The sequence below is a fragment of the Periplaneta americana genome, chromosome 3 (assembly GCF_040183065.1).
Source record: "Periplaneta americana isolate PAMFEO1 chromosome 3, P.americana_PAMFEO1_priV1, whole genome shotgun sequence".
In the NCBI taxonomy this organism is placed as follows: domain Eukaryota; kingdom Metazoa; phylum Arthropoda; class Insecta; order Blattodea; family Blattidae; genus Periplaneta; species Periplaneta americana.
In genome coordinates this window covers 124,089,380-124,109,905 of record NC_091119.1, presented here as the reverse complement: position 1 = coordinate 124,109,905, position 20,526 = coordinate 124,089,380, and the positions used below count along the sequence as shown (strand labels likewise).

General features: G+C 36.6%; 1 protein-coding gene across 1 annotated transcript in view; it reads right to left on the bottom strand.

Annotated features, from left to right (window-relative positions):
- Fkbp39 (FK506-binding protein 39kD) overlaps positions 1–5,535 on the bottom strand; it is a 45,618-nt gene extending 40,083 nt beyond the window's left edge. Inside the window, exon 1 of the mRNA XM_069821540.1 lies at positions 5,324–5,535. Coding sequence (XP_069677641.1) covers positions 5,324–5,333 — 10 coding nt within the window. The 5' untranslated portion in view covers positions 5,334–5,535. The remainder of the gene's footprint in view (positions 1–5,323) is intronic.
- Positions 5,536–20,526: the final 14,991 nt, after the last annotated feature.

Below are 20,526 nucleotides of genomic sequence, written 5' to 3'. Positions count from 1 at the left end.
CCGAAAGTTACCCAGCACCAGCTGATAGAAGTTAGCAATTGACGTTAAGATGGCTGACGTTAAAACATTCATTGACAATTGACATAAAGGTAAAAAAACACAATACAAAAATCGACAGAGAATCAAAGACGAAACGTTCCAATATTAACATTGTGTGCACAATAAATGTTGCCAAGAGAGCTATTAAGCACTCGTCACTTGGGAACAGAAGTTTGGCAACTCAACCGTTGTTACCATAGCAACTGACCTACCACACTATGTGACGATCAGTTGTTTTTCCAATCGCAACACTCTTGTCATGTCCCATCTTTCAAAAAAACAAGTATAGTAACAGGTCTGTAAGTAGCAGTGCTGCCCTTCTTTGCTGAAGCATCCACATTCTCGTTACCCAGGATTCCACAATGGAATGGTATTCATTGGAATACAATTCTTCTATTGAATGTTACTGAGAGAGCATTTTAGTTATTTCTGCTGTCTGAGATGAAGGTGTGTGTCTAGAGAATATATTGATAGAATAGCTGCAATATAACTGCATTTTTAAATTTATTGATGTGGCATAGAAGCTTCCTGAGACTTTTACTTATTGCAATGATTTCTCCATCAAAACTTGTTGTTCCATATCCAAGAACTCTACAAAGTGAGAAGAGACAGCACGTAACACCTACACCCCTCACCTGCACCTTGTTCCCTGGAGATAAGGATCCGTCAGTGTATAGCCTAAATGAAGCCAGTTTTGTGGAGGGTACCTAATATTAATTGTCTCTTAAAGACAATTGTTTCATTATTTCAGTGTTTACTTCTGATTTCACTATTTCTTATTAGTGAGGAATCTCACAGAATCTATTGGAGTTGTTTTGATTCCACCAATAATGAGCCTGAGAGCTTGGTTTTGAATATATAACAATGAAGGTTTAGATAAGCTGTTGATTCATGTCAACCTCATTAAGTGTACAGTTTTTTTTATTTTGGAAATCTGGTCACCCTAACGTAGGCTACAGCAGTTTTATCGTTTCTGTGATTTGATGTACATGCGCGCGGGAAATCTACATAATATGTTGCTGAAGGAAAGACGCTGTATTTCGTATGAGTAGCACCGAGGTCATGAAAGCATGGAGTTCTATCTTCATGCCCCCAAACACCTTCATGGCGTGTTTGCCTACAGAGGATATCTTTACCTTATGAAAGTAACACATCAAACTCCCCACTGGAGAAGTCAGAGTTAACTGCATGTAGGAAAAAAAAAAAAAAAAAAAAGGCCAGTGTTGTGAACGCATCAATAATCAGCAACAATAGAGCTGCATAATAATAAATTACTTACAGAATAACCCACTGCATGCATACAAGGTAGTGTGGTGGGGGTAGAGGTGAAAGAAGTTAACCGCATTCTGAAGTTTATCCCGTATCACTCTTAGAAGCGTGGAAGAACCAATGGGCTGCTGATCCGGAGCTGCGTTCGGGCTTGAGTTGGATCCCCCTTTGGACTTTGGTTTCTTCCGAGGTTTTCCACAGCCGTGGGACTGAAGCAGGATGGTCTATGGCGAGTCCTTGGCATCAACACCTTTGATTTGATTACCCCCTTTGATTTGATTACCTGGTTGGGTTTTTCCGAGGTTTCCCCCACCGAAAAGGCAAATGCTGGGTAATATTTGGTGAAACGAGGATTGAGCGGATTCCGACGATTTTGCAATACAAAATGTTCGAATTATAAAGCGAATTTGATGGAATTTTTTGTGGAGATGCATTTTAAAACTTAAGCATTCTATTGGTAATTGTTACAAGTAAAATAACTGTAGAGATATGTGGCAAATTACCTGTGAAATGAAACGTCCAACGTAATGTGAGTGCAAACGTTCTGTTTTCTAGTCAGTGAAACGATTTTAGTCACATGAAACACACGATACGATGTAATGTGAAGAACGCTGAACTGTTATTAATTCAATACGCACTGAAAAACACTCCGCTGGAGCATATATTACTACAATAAACACATAAATTTCACAACTGAACTTTCTTTCGAAGCCCGCCATTATGAACACAATGACGTCCTTCAACTGCCAACGTAAAAAACAAAAAAATCACTACTTCACGACAGCCACACTCAATCGCTTGCGTTTTCGATCAAATTCGTGCATGCACCGCTTTCCGGATCAATAAAGTTGAGGCTCTGATTCACAGTCAAATGACGGAAATTGTTAACATCCAGGCCTTCATATCCCTTCCAGCAGTCCGTCATTATTGTGGTTTGAGCGGCGACATGTTTCCGAATAACACCAAGAAAAGCATCTTTGTCCCTCTTTATTATTCGGACAAATCTCCAATCGCACTTCCTTCGTCTCACGACCTATCATGCCCAAAACCCGAGAACCCTCCACAATACGACCACCAGCCTAAAATTTCCTACGTCCAATCTTGCATTCATCAATTTCTACTATATGATTCGGCCCTCCAATTCTAGGTTCGTTCTTCTAACGGCGATCCACATTGTCTGAAAGAAAATAACACTTATAGCAAATAAAAGCCTACAAAAACCTAAACTAACCTAACCTAACGCATCATAAAAGTCTAAACTAACCTAACCTATTTCACTAAACTCCAAAACTAAACTAACCTGTCAATAAAACCTAAACTATCCTAACCCAACATTGCACAGTTTCGTATATGCAAAGCATAAAAAAGCCTAAACTAACCTAACCCAACTTCTCAACAAAATCCTAAACTAACCCAACCTAACCTGCCACATATTTGCCTACACAAAGCATAAAAAAGCTAAAACTATCTAACGCATAATAAAAACCTAAACTAACCTAAATTAACCTAAACCCTAAACAAACCTAACCTAACCAAAACCCTAAACTAACTTAACCTAACCAAATTTCTAACCTAACCTAACATAAACAAACCTAACTAAAACCCTAAACTAACCTAACCAAAATCCTAAACTAACCTAACCTAACCAAAACCCTAAACTAACCTAACCTAACCAAAATCGTAACCTAACCTAATCTAAAGAAAACCCTAACCTAACCTCACCTAACCTATCCTAAATCCTAAACTAACCTAACCCAACCAAAATCCTAACCTAACCAAATTTCTAACCTAATCTAACATAAACAAACCTAACTAAAACCCTAAACTAACCTAACCAAAATCCTAAACTAACCTAACCTAACCTAACCAAAACCCTAAACTAACCTAACCTAACCAAAATCGTAACCTAATCTAAACTAACCTAACCTAAAGAAAACCTAACATAACCTCACCTAAGCTATCCTAACCAAAACCCTAAACTAACCTAACCTAACCAAAATCCTAAACTAACCTAACCTAATCAAAACCCTAAACTAACCTAACCTAACCAAAATCCTAACCTAACCTAACCTAAAACCCTAACCTAACCTAACCAAAACCCTAAACTAACCTAACCTAACCAAAATTCTAACCCAACCTAACCTAACCTAACCAAAATCCAAAACTAACCTAACCTAACCTAAACCCTAAACTAACCTAACCTGTCACAGATAATTATGCTTCGCATCATAAAAGTCTAAACTAACCTAACCTGTCACTAAAATCCTAAACTAACCTAACCTGTCACTAAAATCCTAAACCTAACCTGTCACTAAAATCCTAAACTAACCTACCTGTCACTAAATCCTAAACTAACCTAATACGTAACGCATCATAAAAACCTAAGATAACGTAACCTGTCACTAAAATCCTACACTAACCTTATCTAACCTAACCTAACCAAAACCCTAAACTAACCTAACCTAACCAAAACCCTAAACTAACCTAACCTGTCACAGATAATTATGCAACCAATTATAAAAGTCTAAACTAACCTAATATGTCACTTAAATCCTAAACTAACCTAACCTGTCACTAAAATCCTAAACTAACCTAACCTATCACTAAAATCCTAAACTAACCTAACCTGTCACTAAAATCCTAAACTAACCTAACCTATCACTAAAATCCTAAACTAACCTAACCTGTCACAAATAATTACGTAACGCACCATAAAAACCTAAACTAACCTAACCTGTCAATAAAATCCTACACTAACCTTATCTATCCTAATATTATTTCAATGTACCGAAGTACATATGATATTTCCATGCAGATATTCTGCGTCATCATACGATACCTTCCATTACTCTTTCATCGTTATCTATCCTAAGCTAACCTGTCAGTAAAATCCTAAACTAACCTAACCTGTCAGTAAAATCCTAAATTAACCCAATCTGCCATAACAGTTCATTTTCTTACCTCTACACACTTCCCTCAAGTATGAAAACCAATCCGTGATCGTTGACTCCGCTACATCTGGTACATTCGTCTCATCGCACTCCCTTATTGTTTGGGAGTACGAAAACTCCCCACAAAGTGGACACTCCATATTTGCGGGAAGCAGACCTTTCTCCCGGCACCACTGTTGCGCTTCATTTTCACTATTGATAATGCTCAGCTTTCTAATATTAATACGATCACCTACTGCAGCCATTTCCACAACTACGAATTCCCGCTCGAACATTAGAAACTAGCGCGAAACATTCGTTATGTTATATCGATAGCTATGAATTTATACATTTTAAATACCCGCGTAACCATCCCGCTGCAATATTGCAAACTAGCGCGGAACGTTCGTAATGCCTGGTAAGTTATGTTGGTATGACATGTAAGATGGCTCAAAGTGCAGGAAGAGAATACGCTCAATCCTCGTTCAACCTAATATTTTGGCGAATCCTCGGACCTCATTTCATCTCACTACATCTCGCAAAAAAAAAAAAAAAAAAAAAAAAAAAAAAAAAAAAAAAAAATTGTACAACATTGTAAAAATTGTAATTGTAATATTGTAAAATGTTGACATGTTCCACATCTTAAAGCTTCATTGCTCATGTAAGATCTATGGAATAAAATAAATGAATGAATGTACCTCGCGAAGTTCTGTAACAGAACTAGGATCTCTACGATGTTGCTCGTTTGTAATCTGATTAGATAACTCGATCCCAATTGTTTTCAGTAACTACGACCTTATACGTGCTGAATGCAACATTAAGTTTCTGTAACAGTGAACAATTGCATAAACCGAAATAGGCCTATAACCTAACTTTTCAAATTGCTCTCGAAAGAAAACCAAAATGCATCTATATAGAATTACTGTTATTTTTTCTATTTTTAATAAACCTTCACGTAATTTTTTGTGCATAAAAGCAATCATAATTCGAATCTCCAGACTCAATCGCGTGAAAGAAATAGTTGAAATAAGTTACCATGTGGCGTCGCCATTCTTAATTTAATTCAGAACGTTTTATTTACTTACCCCAAAACATTTTGCTGTAAAAGTTACGTCTAAATCCAACTTGAAAAAATTTGAATTAATTTCCAGCAATGAAAATAGTCTATATTAAACTTTATGGTTTCACAATAAAACAGAAAAACGTGGTATTATACTCGCTCTAAGTTCTAACACAATGGCCACAGCAAGAATTTTACAACGTCCGCCGAGAGTCCGTGGAGCCGTGAAACACACTTGCCGGCATATAGCGACAGGCTTACCAACATTATAGGATTTTGTTACCATATTATGCGGGAAGTTAAAAATTACAATTACTTTATGTTTTATTCACTCATTTCATCATTTTACATACATCATAGCCAAGATAATAATTAATGACCAAGAAATAAAGAATTTTATATGTTTTACAGGTATAAAATACTTGTATTTCAGCAATGTCTTCATACTTAATCATTATTCAAAATCTTTCAATACAATGGCTACGGTACATTACCATTTGTGTAAGGGACGAAGGTATATCCATAGATCATGGGTATATCTCTGGGATTTATTCTCAGAATTATTGTTAATTTAAACCACTACCGTCTGTATCTTTAAACTGCCTGCTCTATGCTTAAGTTTTGTATGGAAAGTTGCGTGCAGAAGTATTTCTACAATCTGCCGTCAGAGTACACTAGTGAACACCGCATCAGTACTAATAGCTTATGTCTTGCACGTGGTTGTGCATGCATTATTTTAGTGTTATTTTCGGTTTTTTTAAATGGTAAATTGTTGTGTGCCATTATGTAAATCGAACCAACGAAGTTCTCAGTCTAAAGGTATAGGATATCATGAGATACCATCGGCTAAGGAACTTCGAGAAAAGTGGCTTTCGGCAATTTCTAAACAAGGCGCGTGTAAGGGTAGTAGTTGGATTCCCGCCGACCATTCTCGTGTTTGTAGTTTCCACTTTCGCACAGAAGACTATAGAGAAAATTGTGCAAGGAAAATTTTAAAACCTGGTGTCATACCAAGCAAATTTCCAAATTACCCGTGTTACCTACAACCAAGAGAGAAGAAACCGCGAAAGGAACCTGCTGTTTCCAGAGCAAAGAACGAAATTCGCATCGACATAGACTACGGTATGTAGGCCTATTTAATATTAAAAAAAAATGTTCATTTTATGTAAAATCCTAAATACAAAAGTATGAATTTCTTAATTTAAGTACGCTCTTTGATTATTTCAGAAACTATCTCTCACGACACAAGAATCGATATCCAAGATGAAGTTACAAACACTAAATGTGACGTAGCCATTCAAGTAGACATTATTGATACAAGAAATAGTGCAAGTCTGTATCAAACGAAAGAAATTAATAGGCTTCGTTCCAAAATTCTGAGGCTACAAAAGAAAATTATGGAATTGGAAAATGATGTTCAAAACGAAAAAAAAAAAAAAAACAGTCAGATAGTCACATTGAAATGAATAAGGTCATGGCTCTGAAAGATGCTGCGGGCAAAAAGGATATCAAAACCGTATATCTAATGGACCAATTAAATAATTTTGGACGAAAAAAACCGGAATGGTCAGAGTTGAGCATTCGCTATTGTATAGCGTGGAGATCAATATCCCCAAAGGGTTATGAACACGCCCGAAATTCCAAATTATTGTCAGCTCCTTCGCGCTCCACTTTAGACAGGTATATAGGAAATACTGATTGCGATGCTGGAATTTCACCACTGATTAAATGCAGACTTAGGGCTGAATGTGAAAGTCTCCAGCCAATGGAAAAGATAGTATCTATAATAGCCGATGAAATGGCAATCAAAGAAAGGTTGCTATATGATAGAGCGAGTGATAAGTTTTTCGGAGTTGTCAATGCTGAGGGGGTTTATGATGAATGTATTGGCCTTAATCCTACTTTAGCAAACAAATTACTCTGTTTTGTCGTGACTGGACTCTCAACCAAGTACAGCATCCCAGCAGCTTATTTTCTTGTGAGGAGTTTACAGGGCCCTGATCTTTTTCTATTGACTGAAAAAGTAATCAGAGCTGTAGAAGATTGTGGCTTTCATGTCGTAAGATTAGTGACAGATAACCATAGAGCCAACCATTCTATGTTTAAACATTTTGGTAATGGTGATCTCTGAACTTGTGTTCCACATCCCTGCCATCCGCAGAGACAACTTTTTCTAAGTTTCGATTATTGTCACATCATAAAAAATGTGAGGTCGCAATTTCTGGATAGGGAAATGGCTGATGGCAAAGGGATAATAAGTTCAAAATACTTGAAGGAAATTTATCGTCTACAGAAAGATTTGACTGTTAAGCCTGTTCGATATTTGACAAGAAAACATATAGAACCGACCTCTTTCGAGAAGATGAATGTTCTTTCTGCCATTCAGATTTTCTCCCCTGCGGTGACCGCCACAATAGAGTTCATGAAGGACAATCACACTCGATTTGTCACTAATTTGAATTTTGCAGACGCCACTTCAACAATAAATTTCATGAAATGCATGTATAAATTTTTTACAGTGCATGATGTAAGTGATAAAACTCAACATCTACGGCAAAACAATCCTGATTCTATGCATTTCTATGCAGCAAATGAAGAAAGACTACAATGGTTGAAAGAAGATTTCTGTCACTATATAGAGAAAATTCAAATTGAATCTAAACGAGCCAGTCTGCAAGGACTAACAAAGGAAACGGCTGAAGCTCTATTGTTTACGGCTAATTCCACGGTTCAGTGTGTAGTCCACCTTCTTGACAACGGTTTTTTTTATGTCCTCACTCGAAGATTCTCTAGCGATCCTGTGGAAGCTTTATTTAGTGCTGTCAGAATGGGTGGTGGAAGCAATGACATGACTGATGCACGTACGGCAGCATTCGCAATCAAGAGAATTGTCAAATCTGGGCTCATGACACCTTCGAAATCTGCAAATGTCGCCAACAATATATATGATTATTGTGGGACAGCCATCAACTCAGAAGGCAACAGTTCTGTCAATGGGGACGTAAATCATTGTTCCGACCAAGTTCTTCCTGATCATGTATTGTGTATTCTAGACAAACTTCGACTTCCTGATTGTAGGATAGATATCAATTTACAAACAGTTTCACAAGCTCTGGTATGTGGATATTTAGTGCGCGTGATAGAAGAGAGAGTGAATTGCGACATGTGCATCAGCAATATTTCCATGCCTAAGGTATCGACACCATTAATGGACATAATTCGTCACCTGGACAGAGGAGGACTTAAGTATCCTAAACCGTGCTTTGTAGGTTTAATCAAACACCTGCAGGAATTTGTTGAAGCTGCTGTGCCTTATTGTAAAAAGTCCAGCTGCTTAGTGCAAACTATTTCTACTTACGTCACTTTGCCATTAACGCAGTGCACATTGCTGATGTGTGGGGAGCAAAATTACCAACAGATAATCAGTGAGTTACTGGTACTGAAATTTGTTAGACCTTTGCTAGCTAACAAAGGAAATAGAAGAACGCAAAAAGTGTCCCGTTCCGTTTGCCATTCAAAACCTTCGTCCAGAAAGATTCTGAAGTTATAAACTGGGTTTCTTGGTCTTCAGGAATCTTTATTATATTTACCAGGTAAGATTTTACATCTACGTAAAGTTTATACACTTCAATATGATCTAATTAAGGGCTAAAACACATAATACTTATGTGGAACGTATAGATATACATAGTTGACTTGCGGTGTTCGGTGCTGCCATCTATGATGTGACTGGCTACGCGGAAAGGTTAGCATAGAGCAGGCAGTTTAAAGATACAGACGGTAGTGATTTAAACATAAGCTGTAAGCTATTTCGAAGGTGACAACTTACGAACTACATAATAGGCCTACTTTTACATGTTTGATTTTTTCCCCTCATATGCCATATAGAAGATAGTGGTTCATAAAAAAATAATAAATAATGTTTAAATCTATAGAAGCATCATGATATACTGGTATGGATCAGAAGTTTGGAATATGAAATCACAATTAAAAGCAAATGAAGCAGAGATGGGCTTTTGGAGATGTTCTGCAAGAATATCTCGATTGTAAAACATTTTACAGGGCTTTCATTTCAAAACTTTCCATTCTAAGTAACCAATTATTTAAATTGAATTCAATTTAAACAGTAAACATGTCAATTTAGATATTGAAGGAGAAGTCTGAAACCAGGCTTAATTGCATTTTAGATTTCACTCTCCTTAGAAATTTCAAATGGCACCCCTATATTTTTATACTTAAATATGAAAGAGCATTCAATTGTTTATACACCTCATTCATTTATTTCACATCTTTTGTTTTATTCGTTGCCTGTTGATTAGAGCTGAAGCTAGAAATACCATTGAACATTTCTTGTAATACAGTGCGTTCGTAGCTCGGCAGGACCGTTCCGCGGCGGCCTTGGACTGGGTGAAGATTGGCGCACTGCCGACACATAAACGACCGGCAAGTCATGGGTACTGTACGGAACACTGAGTTCTGAATCCTGCTGGAGATCAATAAGTTCATTTTTGAAATTTCTAATCTCTAACTACTCTACTAACATTAGGCTTATCTGCATCACAACAGATGTTGAAAGTGATGACCTTCAACTAGAACACATTCCCTATATCTCCGAAAACAATTCCGGTTCACTCGCAAAAGTTCATGTTAACTGATGGCCTGTATTTCTCTCGTGATGTTGTCCTTCAATTCTTGTAACGTGTGCAGATTTGATGCGTACACATTATTCTTTAACGTTCCCCATAAATAAAAATCGCATGCAGATAGGTCAGGGGAACGAGGTGACCACAATCCTCGACTAATTATTCTGTCACCAAACACACTTCACAATTCATGCATAGAATTCGCAGCGGTGTGCACTCTACCTGAATCCTGCTGAAACCAGCCACTCAATCGTTCATTTCTTGTTAGTTGCGAAAAAAAATTATTTAAATTGAAGTTACATAAACGTGTGAATCAACTGTTGTGTCGAAAATATGGGACCGATAATTCTACTCGCACTCACTGCATACCAAACCCCAACCTTTGCAGCGTTGTGAGGAACTTTATGAATAATATGGGGATTTTCGGTAGCCCAGTATCTATTGTTCTGAGTAGAAACATGACCGTGAAAATGAAACCACGCTTCATCAGTGAAGAATGTCAAAACTGGGTCGACGTCGCCATTATGAACGGACTGCACAAACCAACTGCAATAATTAACCCTACTTACAGGATCTTGTGGTTGTAAAGCATGAACTACAGTTACCCTGTACGGCTTAAATTTCAGAAGTTTCGTTGCCACAAAAGCTGATGTCTTGGAAATGTTAACCTCTTGCGCTAAACGTCGCAGTGATTTGCGGGGTGAGTGCTCTAACCGGGCCCCTACTTCATCAAGCTTCTCTTCTGTCAGTACAGTACACGGCGTTGTTGAATACGTTTCTTGTTCAAAAAAGATCCTGTACATCTGACTTTATTGACAAGATCATGAATAATTGACCTGCTAGGAATTCGAACACCTGCAAACCGATGTTCAAAATCTCTTCGACACCTTCTTGCAGAAGAGTATTTCATATACGCATCATAGAGAAAAATACGTTGTTCTAAAGTACCATTATTAATAGACACTTTATCACCACGAGACAACACAATTTTACTCACAACACGCGCACAGACGTCTTTCCCTCACGACAGATCCAACTCGACTGACTGGCGCGCCAGCGGTAGCTACAGCGCTACTCTGGCAGCAGGTGCGTCAATCTTCACCCAGTCCAAGGCTGCTGCGGAATGGTCCGGCTGAGCTACGAACGCACTGTAGTTATGGTCGTATATTAAATTATTGTAAAATTGTGTATACCCTTCAAAGTATATAAATCGCACTGTGTGAGGAATGAGATACAGTCAAGTCAGTGAGACGTGAAATTCTATATCAGTGGTTGTCAGTACTCGCTGAAATGGATAAAGGGTAAGCGGAGCTGTCCCGTGTACCCTACTGTGCAGCAGGAAGAGGTAGAGAGCATACCTGCTAGCAGCTACGATTGCACCATAGTGCAGTGTGTTCTCCGCTGGTAAGAGACGCTAGCCCCAGGGTGCTCTGTGCTGATGACCACTGTCCTATATCTATGAAGAATAGTAAGAACTAAAATATAAACTCCATATGGACTTAACAAGCAGCTGTGACCATCTGTACTGGCTTCTGATTAGCTGGCACATATTAATCATTGGCTAGATTGCTGGGTGTAATCAGTGTCAAAGAAATCTCCAATCAACATGTACATACTTTTATAGACGAAACCTTAGTAGAGCTGAAGGTAACAATGAAATGATGGTTATTATATTGAGCGAACGTCCTTGCAAATTAATCTGAAGTTGTGGGAAGAATCTACAGTAGCATGCAAATTAATCCGAACAACGTAATTACTTATGCAAAAACACTCAAACGGGATAAAAAAAAAGGATCTAAGACATACCTCAGTAATCCATGTGGCCTCCCTTGTTCCTAATAACAGCTCTGAGACGATTTGGCATGGATTCCACTAATTTCCCACAAATATTCTTCATTTCTTCATCGCGAAACCATACACCAATAAGGGCAGAAATCATCTCCTCCTTTGTAGAACAATCCATTTTTTGCATTCTTCTTTTGCAAATTGACCACAAGTTCTCAATGGGGTTGATGTCGGTTGAGTTGCCTGGCCAGGGGAGTACCTGAATATTCTTCTTGTTGAAGAATTCTGTAGTTTTTCGAGACATATGGCATGGTGCCAGGTCTTGTTGGAACACACCTCTGCCATCCGGAAATGATTTTTGCAGCTGGGGTACGATTCTGGTTTCCAATAAGTGAATATATTTGTCAGAATTCATCATTCCCTTGATAGGTATTAATGCTCCAGGCCCTTCATGTGTAAAACAACCTCAAAACATTACTTTAGGGGGGTATTTGGGTGCTTGTTGGAGATGAGCTGCTGTTACTTTTTCGGATCCTTTCCGTACGTAAGAAACACGGTGGCCGTGGACCTCGAAATGAGACTCATCGGAAAAAAGTACATTCTTCCAGTCATTCACTGTCCAGTGTTGATGTAATTTTGCCCACATTAAGCGTTTTTTGCACATAACAGGAGTTAGCAGTTGCTTCTTAATAGGCTTACGAGCCCTTCGTCCAGCTTCCAAAAGCCTACGCCACACTGTTGTGACATGAATATTCGCCCAAGTGGTAGCCATTAACTCGCAGGTTAAGTCGACAGCAGTTAGTCTAGGATTTAATTTACTTTTCCTGACAATTAAACGATCATCTGCAGGTGAAGTCTTCCTTTTCCGGCCACAGTTTCCTTTTTTCTGGGGTGTGATGGATCCAGTCTCCCTGTATCGTTTTATGATCGAATTAACAGTAGCCAAACCGATGTGACATTCTGCAGCAATTTGCCTCTGTGTCATAGAAGAATGCTCTGCTAATGTTATAATTTTAGACCGTTTTCGTGGAGTTGTATCCATTTGTGAAGATGACAGAATGTACAGGATTGCAGTATTAAGTCTTCAACACAACTGAAATGCTTATGAGTACAAAACGATATGCAAAATGTCACATATTATACCTTCAGCAATGGAATTACACGTACTACAGATGTCAATTAAAGTGGTATGAGCAGCTGTGAGGCCAACAATGACAGAAAATGTAAAAATATGTCATGTTCGGATTAATTTGCACGCTACTGTATGTGAACCAGTTAGCCACTTGTTTCATTCCATTTTTTGCTGTTTCATTGAAGGAACTTAAGGCCAACTTAAGGGGAAAAATCGAAATTAACCTAACTTAATAGCTATCACATAAGGGGAAGAAATGTTGGAGAGCATTGGCTAATGGAAGCAAGGCAGAGTTGTGTAAGATTTAACAAGTGACAAGAGGCATACATCCAGATACATCACATCACTATCCTCGTTAGACAAGAAAACTGAGCCTAGTAAACTTGTCCAGAAGTGCCTCAGTAACTTACAGATATCGAAACACCAATCCGAAACTTATGACTGGAAATATGTAGACATGGGTAAACATTGTTAAACCACATATCAATGGCTAGTGGCAATACCACCTATCATCATACCATTCTATTAACGACATACTGGCATACTGCTGCGTGTCTTGATGTAATAACAAGTAACATCAGAGCCAACAGGAACTGGTATTTTAAGATATTTGAAATCACATATCATCCTGCCAACATTTCAGAATATAAATACCACGTATGATCAGTCAACTGTTTGTTTACTATGTGGCCTCTGCGTGCTCTATCATTTTGTGGCTATTTTCATGTGATAATTAGGTAAGGCTTCCAGATGCTTCTACCAAAACAGGAATGTTGCCTTGTCAAATGCTCTCCTACATTATGCAATACAACAGAAGAAGACTGTAACACAAAAATATTTAGAACCTGGCCATAGACAAATACATTGAATGGAAACTGAAAAACAAAGAAATTGTAATGCTTTATGATTATGTCAGGATAACAAGAGAAGCTAGGCAGAAATTTTCACCTCTACTTGCAGAGTACATAAACCATGACAAATTTAGTAATTATGATAAAAATTTAATGTGCTACAGAAGCATCAGACAGGAACACTGTAAAAATGACCCTATTTGAGAGAGATTCACTATTTTCCATATGGAAAAATAAGACAAACTTCATTTTGGTGAGGAAATAAAAGATCTGCCCCAAATAACTGAAGCAGTTGTACCTAACAGAGAGCCCTCAAAACTATTTCAATCACAAATCAAAATGACAAAGCAAAAATTTAACCATTTGCAGGAAATAAAGACAACACTGGCACCTGAATACCATGCATTTAATGATAACTTGCAATATCATTAGATCATGAAAATAATTCTGTTCATTAAGGAGTTTGTACCATATTTTATTCCTGTAATAACCTTTAACAAATCTTGTAAATAGTTTATTAATTTTGAGGTTTTTCTTCATATAGGCACATAAATATTTATCTACAGATATAAGTAAAAAAATGTTAACTGCATTCGAAACGTTAAACACAAAATATACAGTTTTTCTCTCCCCTGAAAAAACGACATTTTATTAATAATTTTATCGGAAATGCAGTTTTTTCTTTTAGAAGTGCTTCATCATCCTACACTTGACATTTGTTGCATTTCACATTTTTAGCCTGTTTAAATCCAGCCTGAAATCGAGGGCCTGACTCAGAACATATTCTGTCCATCACCCTGAATAGATCAAACCATTTTAAGTCCATGAATGTAAGATTTCTAATGTAAGCAGTACATCAGAATGAACGTAATTAATTCGCCACCTGTTTAACAAATTTTCATTGCTGACTCTTTTCTAAAGTTTGCTTGTTGCTACCATAAGTCCATGCAGTAAGATTTAAAAGGTCACGTGTATTACTTGGAATCTCTATCTAAATCCCTAACACAGGCAGTGAGTTGGTAATGGTGTGGTAAGTGGCATTTAAAAGCAAGTAGAAATCATTTGAAATAAACATGGATCTTTTACTACAATTGTGATATTATAATTTGGGTACTAATCATTTTGAACAGTACTATAGGCTTTGAACAACTCCAGCACCAAAACATTGCTTGAACTCCCACATTGTTTCTTTGTGAGATTTAAAAACTTTGCAGATTCTCGCTTGCTTCTTTTTCTGTGGGTGGAATGTAACGGGGAATTGAGCCCAACACTTTGCTTGTAATCTTGTCGGCGTACCTCCTACATCCCTCTCCCTTCCACCAACATTGCAGTTAGGCAAGGTTAACTCCTATAAAATATCTGCTGCTAAGTCTGGTCGAAAATTTGTATAGTTCCTTTTGTTCCTGGGTTTACTTCCCTTCAAGGTCTTAAATGCAATTATGTAGGTACTGAAAAGTACCATGTCATGTCACTTTACTGCCAATAACTATTACAAGACCTCAATTTCAACTCCCTTTGCTAAAGTTTATCGAAGATTCCACTTGGGTTCAAGGACAAAACTTCAATGCAATTTTATTCAAACAGTTACAAAAGAAAGCCATCTGATCAGGTGAGAAGCGATGAATTAGTGGAATGTGAGTGTATGGAAGAAAAGCCTGGCTTATCAACAATCTGAGACTAAACTGAACTAAACAATGACGGTTAAATCTAATAAGTTCAATGTACATACTACATTGCTTGCTAAAACACGTAAACATTTAATTATAATAATTTTCTTCAAAGGTAACTCTGCATTTGTATAAGAGCCTTTGTAAAGGAATATGGTCACAATTTAAAAAATTCTACGTAAATGAGTGTTCTGAAAATTTGTTTGTAATAAAATCATTTCAGTATGAATTTCGGAACAAATCGAATTATTTTCAAATATTAGGCTTAAATAATTTTTTTGATTTTGCGCACTACTGTCACCAAATTTTGTGTATATGTTATTGCTTTCAAATCTTTAAATTTATCAGAAGTTTAGACGCTTTTAGTTTTTCGACTCTCCTGAAAAGTTTTGATTTGTGGACATAACATGTTTTGATTCTGAGCTCCTCATGTAGACATTGTAAACACTGTTAAACCAGATATAAATTTCGACATCTTTCCCTGGTGCTACAGTAACATATTTATTTAAAAACAGGAGAGAAACTGAGTCTGTTTTAAACAGAAACAAAAGTGTTTTAACAGACGAGAAACTTGCAGATATTTAAGGCAAAAATGGAGTTAAGTCCAAAGAAATGTTCATGCTGGCCAGTTAGCACAGGCATGTGGCATCTCAAACACATCATAAAATCTTTAACTTCTATTGATAAAAAGTTTCAGTAATTCTGCTAAATAGGATTATACTGGCAATGGTATGGAATCTTCTACACTGATGTGGTTTACATTCAGAAATGTGGAAATAATTTTCAACAGCTGCTTTGATAACAGACAACATCTACATCATTTTCAACATTACTTATACACTTTATTGACCTGCACATTGCATCTTAAACCCCGGACTGCTGGCCAACCGCCCCTCCTCTACCGGGCCAGCCAGCATGGGATTTTTCCAGCATTCACCCATGCTGTGACTGTTAAAATACCAGAGAATTTTAAATGGTATACTATGTACTTCTCATCTTTTGAAATGGGATTTGTGTCTATATTTAATTCGTAAACACTGTTGGTATAATTAGTGTTTCACAACATTTCAAAATAGTTTTGTTCTGACTATTCAGAAAGGTTCTTTTTCAGTTGTGTCAATAAGTTTTTTGTATTCGGTAAATTTATTATCGAAATCAAAGGGGGATATGAGAGAGATTACTAGTTAGGTGTCCCGTGCCATAGCCACGTGGTCTAAAGCATCATTCCTTGGCCTAGAGATTTGGAATGGGCTCTAGTTACAGTTCTCATGGGGAAGAAATTTTCTCATGAAATTTCGATCAGTGTATGGGACCTGTGTCCACCCAGTATCGTGATGAATTTGGGAAGGTACAGTTAGTAGCAAAATTCAATTTAGTAAATCAGCTGTAATTACTGAGGAGATCATCGTCCTGACCATGTGTTACCCTTGTACTGGTTGGATGATCATTCACCTCTGCAGAAGCATGTGGATGCAGGACCAGCAGTAGGCTGGTTGGCCTTGGCCCTCTGTAGGCTTGGACATCACGGGAAAAAAATAATTCCAAGTAGATGAAATATATTATTATAACTATAATTTCCTGTTCTGGGTCATTCCATGGTAACTCATGTTACAATTTGACACTAATCTGTGGATGTAAACATTAATAACTCAAACATTCTTACACAACATTTTTTCTTCATTAGCACATTAAAACCTCTTAAGCTTAATAAACATTTACATACAAAGTGAAAGTTAAATTTTCAGCAAACAGATATAAAAATAAGTATAATAGATCGGTAACTCACGTTACAACAACACAACACAACAATTTCAACACACTCTTCAATTTGTCAAATTTCTGCTCTGTTAAGCATAGAATAAACATGACTTTTAAACAGCATTATGAACACAAGGTCAGTGTACAAGGAGAAAATGTCAAAATTTAATTTAGCAAATATAACTGTCCGAAAATAAACAAAATTTGTGGTAATTCATGTTACTTCAAGGTAACTCATTTTACACAGTCAACTAAAATTTGAAATGACCTCGATCATTAACAGGATTTATCACTTTCAATACATGTTTATTTAGTTAAATATTGCGTACATGGATACAGTAATAATTATAATAGATTGGTACCGTAACTCACTTTACAATTCTTGGATAACACTTTCAACACATTCTTCAATTTAACAAATTTCTTCTCTGTTAAGCACGGAATAAACATTACTTTTAACAGTATTATGAAAACAAGGTCAGTATGCAAGGAGAAAATGTCTAAATTTAATTTAGCAAAAATGACTGTCAAAAAAATAAACAAAATTTGTGGTAACTCATGTTCCTTGGAAGTAACTCACGTTACGCAGTCTTCTAAAATTTGAAATGTCCTCGAGCATTAACAATAGTTGGTGGATTTATCACTCTCAATACATGTTCCTTTGTATAGAATATCTCATCTTTGACTTCAGCCATTTCCAGAATTTACCATCTCTCACCATAACATTAACTTTATAGTCCTCACCAGCTATTTCGGTTACAATTCCTGCAAATCTAATACCATCATACTGAACTTCTACCCAGTCATCAACTTTAAGTCCTCATTCTTGTCAGGACTATCTTTTGCCTGTAGAAACTGTTTAGTTGTGGTATATCCAATAATATTGTCATCTACAACGTTTATACAGTGCATGCTTGCAATACCCACTAATGTTTTGGCATTCTTAATAACCGATGTTAACTGCAAGCATTTGTTTCGCTGAGAAATCTCTTCATTAGTAACTTCTATTACATTTATTTTAGACAATGGATTTGTGGCTTTTACAAACTCTGATGCATTAGGCACTAAACATTTTCTTCTCTTTACTGCTTCCCATACTTACCTCCAATTCCATCAACAGGTCCCTTGCCATGTGACGTGGTGAAGTAATTCCATATGATCTTTTTGCCATGTTTCTTTTCCAGAATTTTGATGGATTCAGCAATATATTTATTTTTGAATTGAGAACTTGGACCATCAGACCATATGTGCACCTCTTGAACGGATTTTACTGACTTTTCTTCAAGTAAATGATCCATATAAGTAACAACAGTATTTTTAGTGTGATCAATGTTGTCTGATGCTAGGACATATGAATGAATATCCTCTGAATGCCAAATAGCAGCAGTGAAAAGACTAATCTGATTCTGTTGCCAGTGTGCACTTTGAATTTCATCCTGCATCATGCATGTGTAATTCTCAGAAAAATCCACTTGAATTAAAGCCATATCATGTTGAGATAAGACAGTAGTTTTCTCTTCCTGGTAAGTCTTTGCTTGTTCCCTTTTGATATAGCAGTGCTGTAGAAACTGGGGTCCAATAGCACAAATATATTCAATCAGCTCTTGAATAGTTCCTTCTTCCTGTACCTTCGCAAGTCTACCATCACATTCTTTCCACACAAACCATGATGCTTCTACTGTATCATCTTCACAATTTTCCTGCAATACTGTGTTCATTTAACTTTTACATATTTCACATTTTCCCATCCAACATTTTTCTGTAGCATTATTGCACAGAAAAAATGCAGGCAAACTGGCTGTATATTCAGGAAATTTTGGCACTGACTTATGAAAAGCATTTATTGCACCAATGAAATTTTCATGGTACCTACAAAGACACACATTGTGGGGAAGTTTGTTACTTAACATTACATGTTTTGGGCGAAGCTCAGCAAACTTGCTTTTTCCAACCATTGGTCCATTCTCATTACAAAATATTGCATGTGCTTCTCTTACTGGAAACATTAAATGTCGAATTTGGAGCTTGATCTTCCCTTCTTCACTGTTGACAGATACAGCGTCTTTTCTCCCTGGGGCTTGTCGACTTATATCATCCCTCAAATAAAATTCACTGACTGCTTTTACAACGGTGGGGCTGAGAGCAGACATAGTAGGCTTACTTCGTTTATCTTTAATTGGTTCAATATTGTCTGCATATAACTTTCTAATAACTGCACACTTCTTTCTTGGGGAGTTAGGTAGGTAGTCCTCGCCTCACTCTTGCTGCAGCTTTTCCTAAACTTGAAGATGACTTAGATGGTGATGTATGTTCTGCCATTTCTTTGAGAGTCGTGTGATTTTGTTCCCTTTCTCGTTTAAGTCTTCTATATTTCGCAACTCTTTCCCTGACACTTGCTTTCCTTTCATTGTGAATTCTGTTCTGGACATGTTTTGGCAATCTCTGCTCTTTTTCTAGCTGTTTTTTCCTACTTTTTTCACAATTTCTTTATGCTTTTTCTTATAATCTTCATAGTTTCCTTCTTCTTTCAACTTCTGTCTTCTCATTTTTTCAGCCGCTGTCAAAGGCATCTAGAAAAAAGATCACAAAACAAAGTCATAATGAAATTGAACAAAATTACCTAACTTATCTTCTGAATTTGATACATTACAACGAATTTATAAACATTTCATAGTATTTTATAGAAATTAATATATTTATGACAGACTGACTACTTTAGATGCAATGTATGTTTTTACGGTATTATTGGTAACTCACGTTACATGATTTAATAATTATGTTATATTGTTCGTGCTTCTTACCAGAATTTTTGTGATACGTGTTTTAATTAATCATATAGTCAATAAGCAAAATATGAAATATGAAACTTTTTTTCTTGTTAAAAAGGGCGGAATTCTAAAAATATGGTAATTTGGTAACTCATGTTACATATGAGAGGTTATGTTTAAAAGCATATAATTAAAGGGGAAAATATTAAATAAGAAATAAAATAATTGTAGCACCATTAAGAGAAGTCATAACATTTCAATTTTAAATGTGCAAAATTTGTCATTTATTATAAAAATAAGCATTTATCTTACCTTGAAATCAGTGAATATTTTTGTCTGAAACTCTTCTGCAGGTTGCTTTTAACAAAGTAGCTGCCATATTCAAATCACAAATTGGAGGGAAAGAATACAGTGCTGACAATGAACTACAATAAATCAATAATGAAACAAAACAGAAATAAACTTCCCTCTGTGAAATTTATTTTTTTCATCTTATGTCCACATTTTCATGGAATTGCCCTTCTCAGTTTTGCACATCATATTAAATACCAACAATTAATGTTGTTAAGTCAGCAAATTTTTATTGAATCTATTCGAATTGTCCAGGAATATGTCAGTCAACCT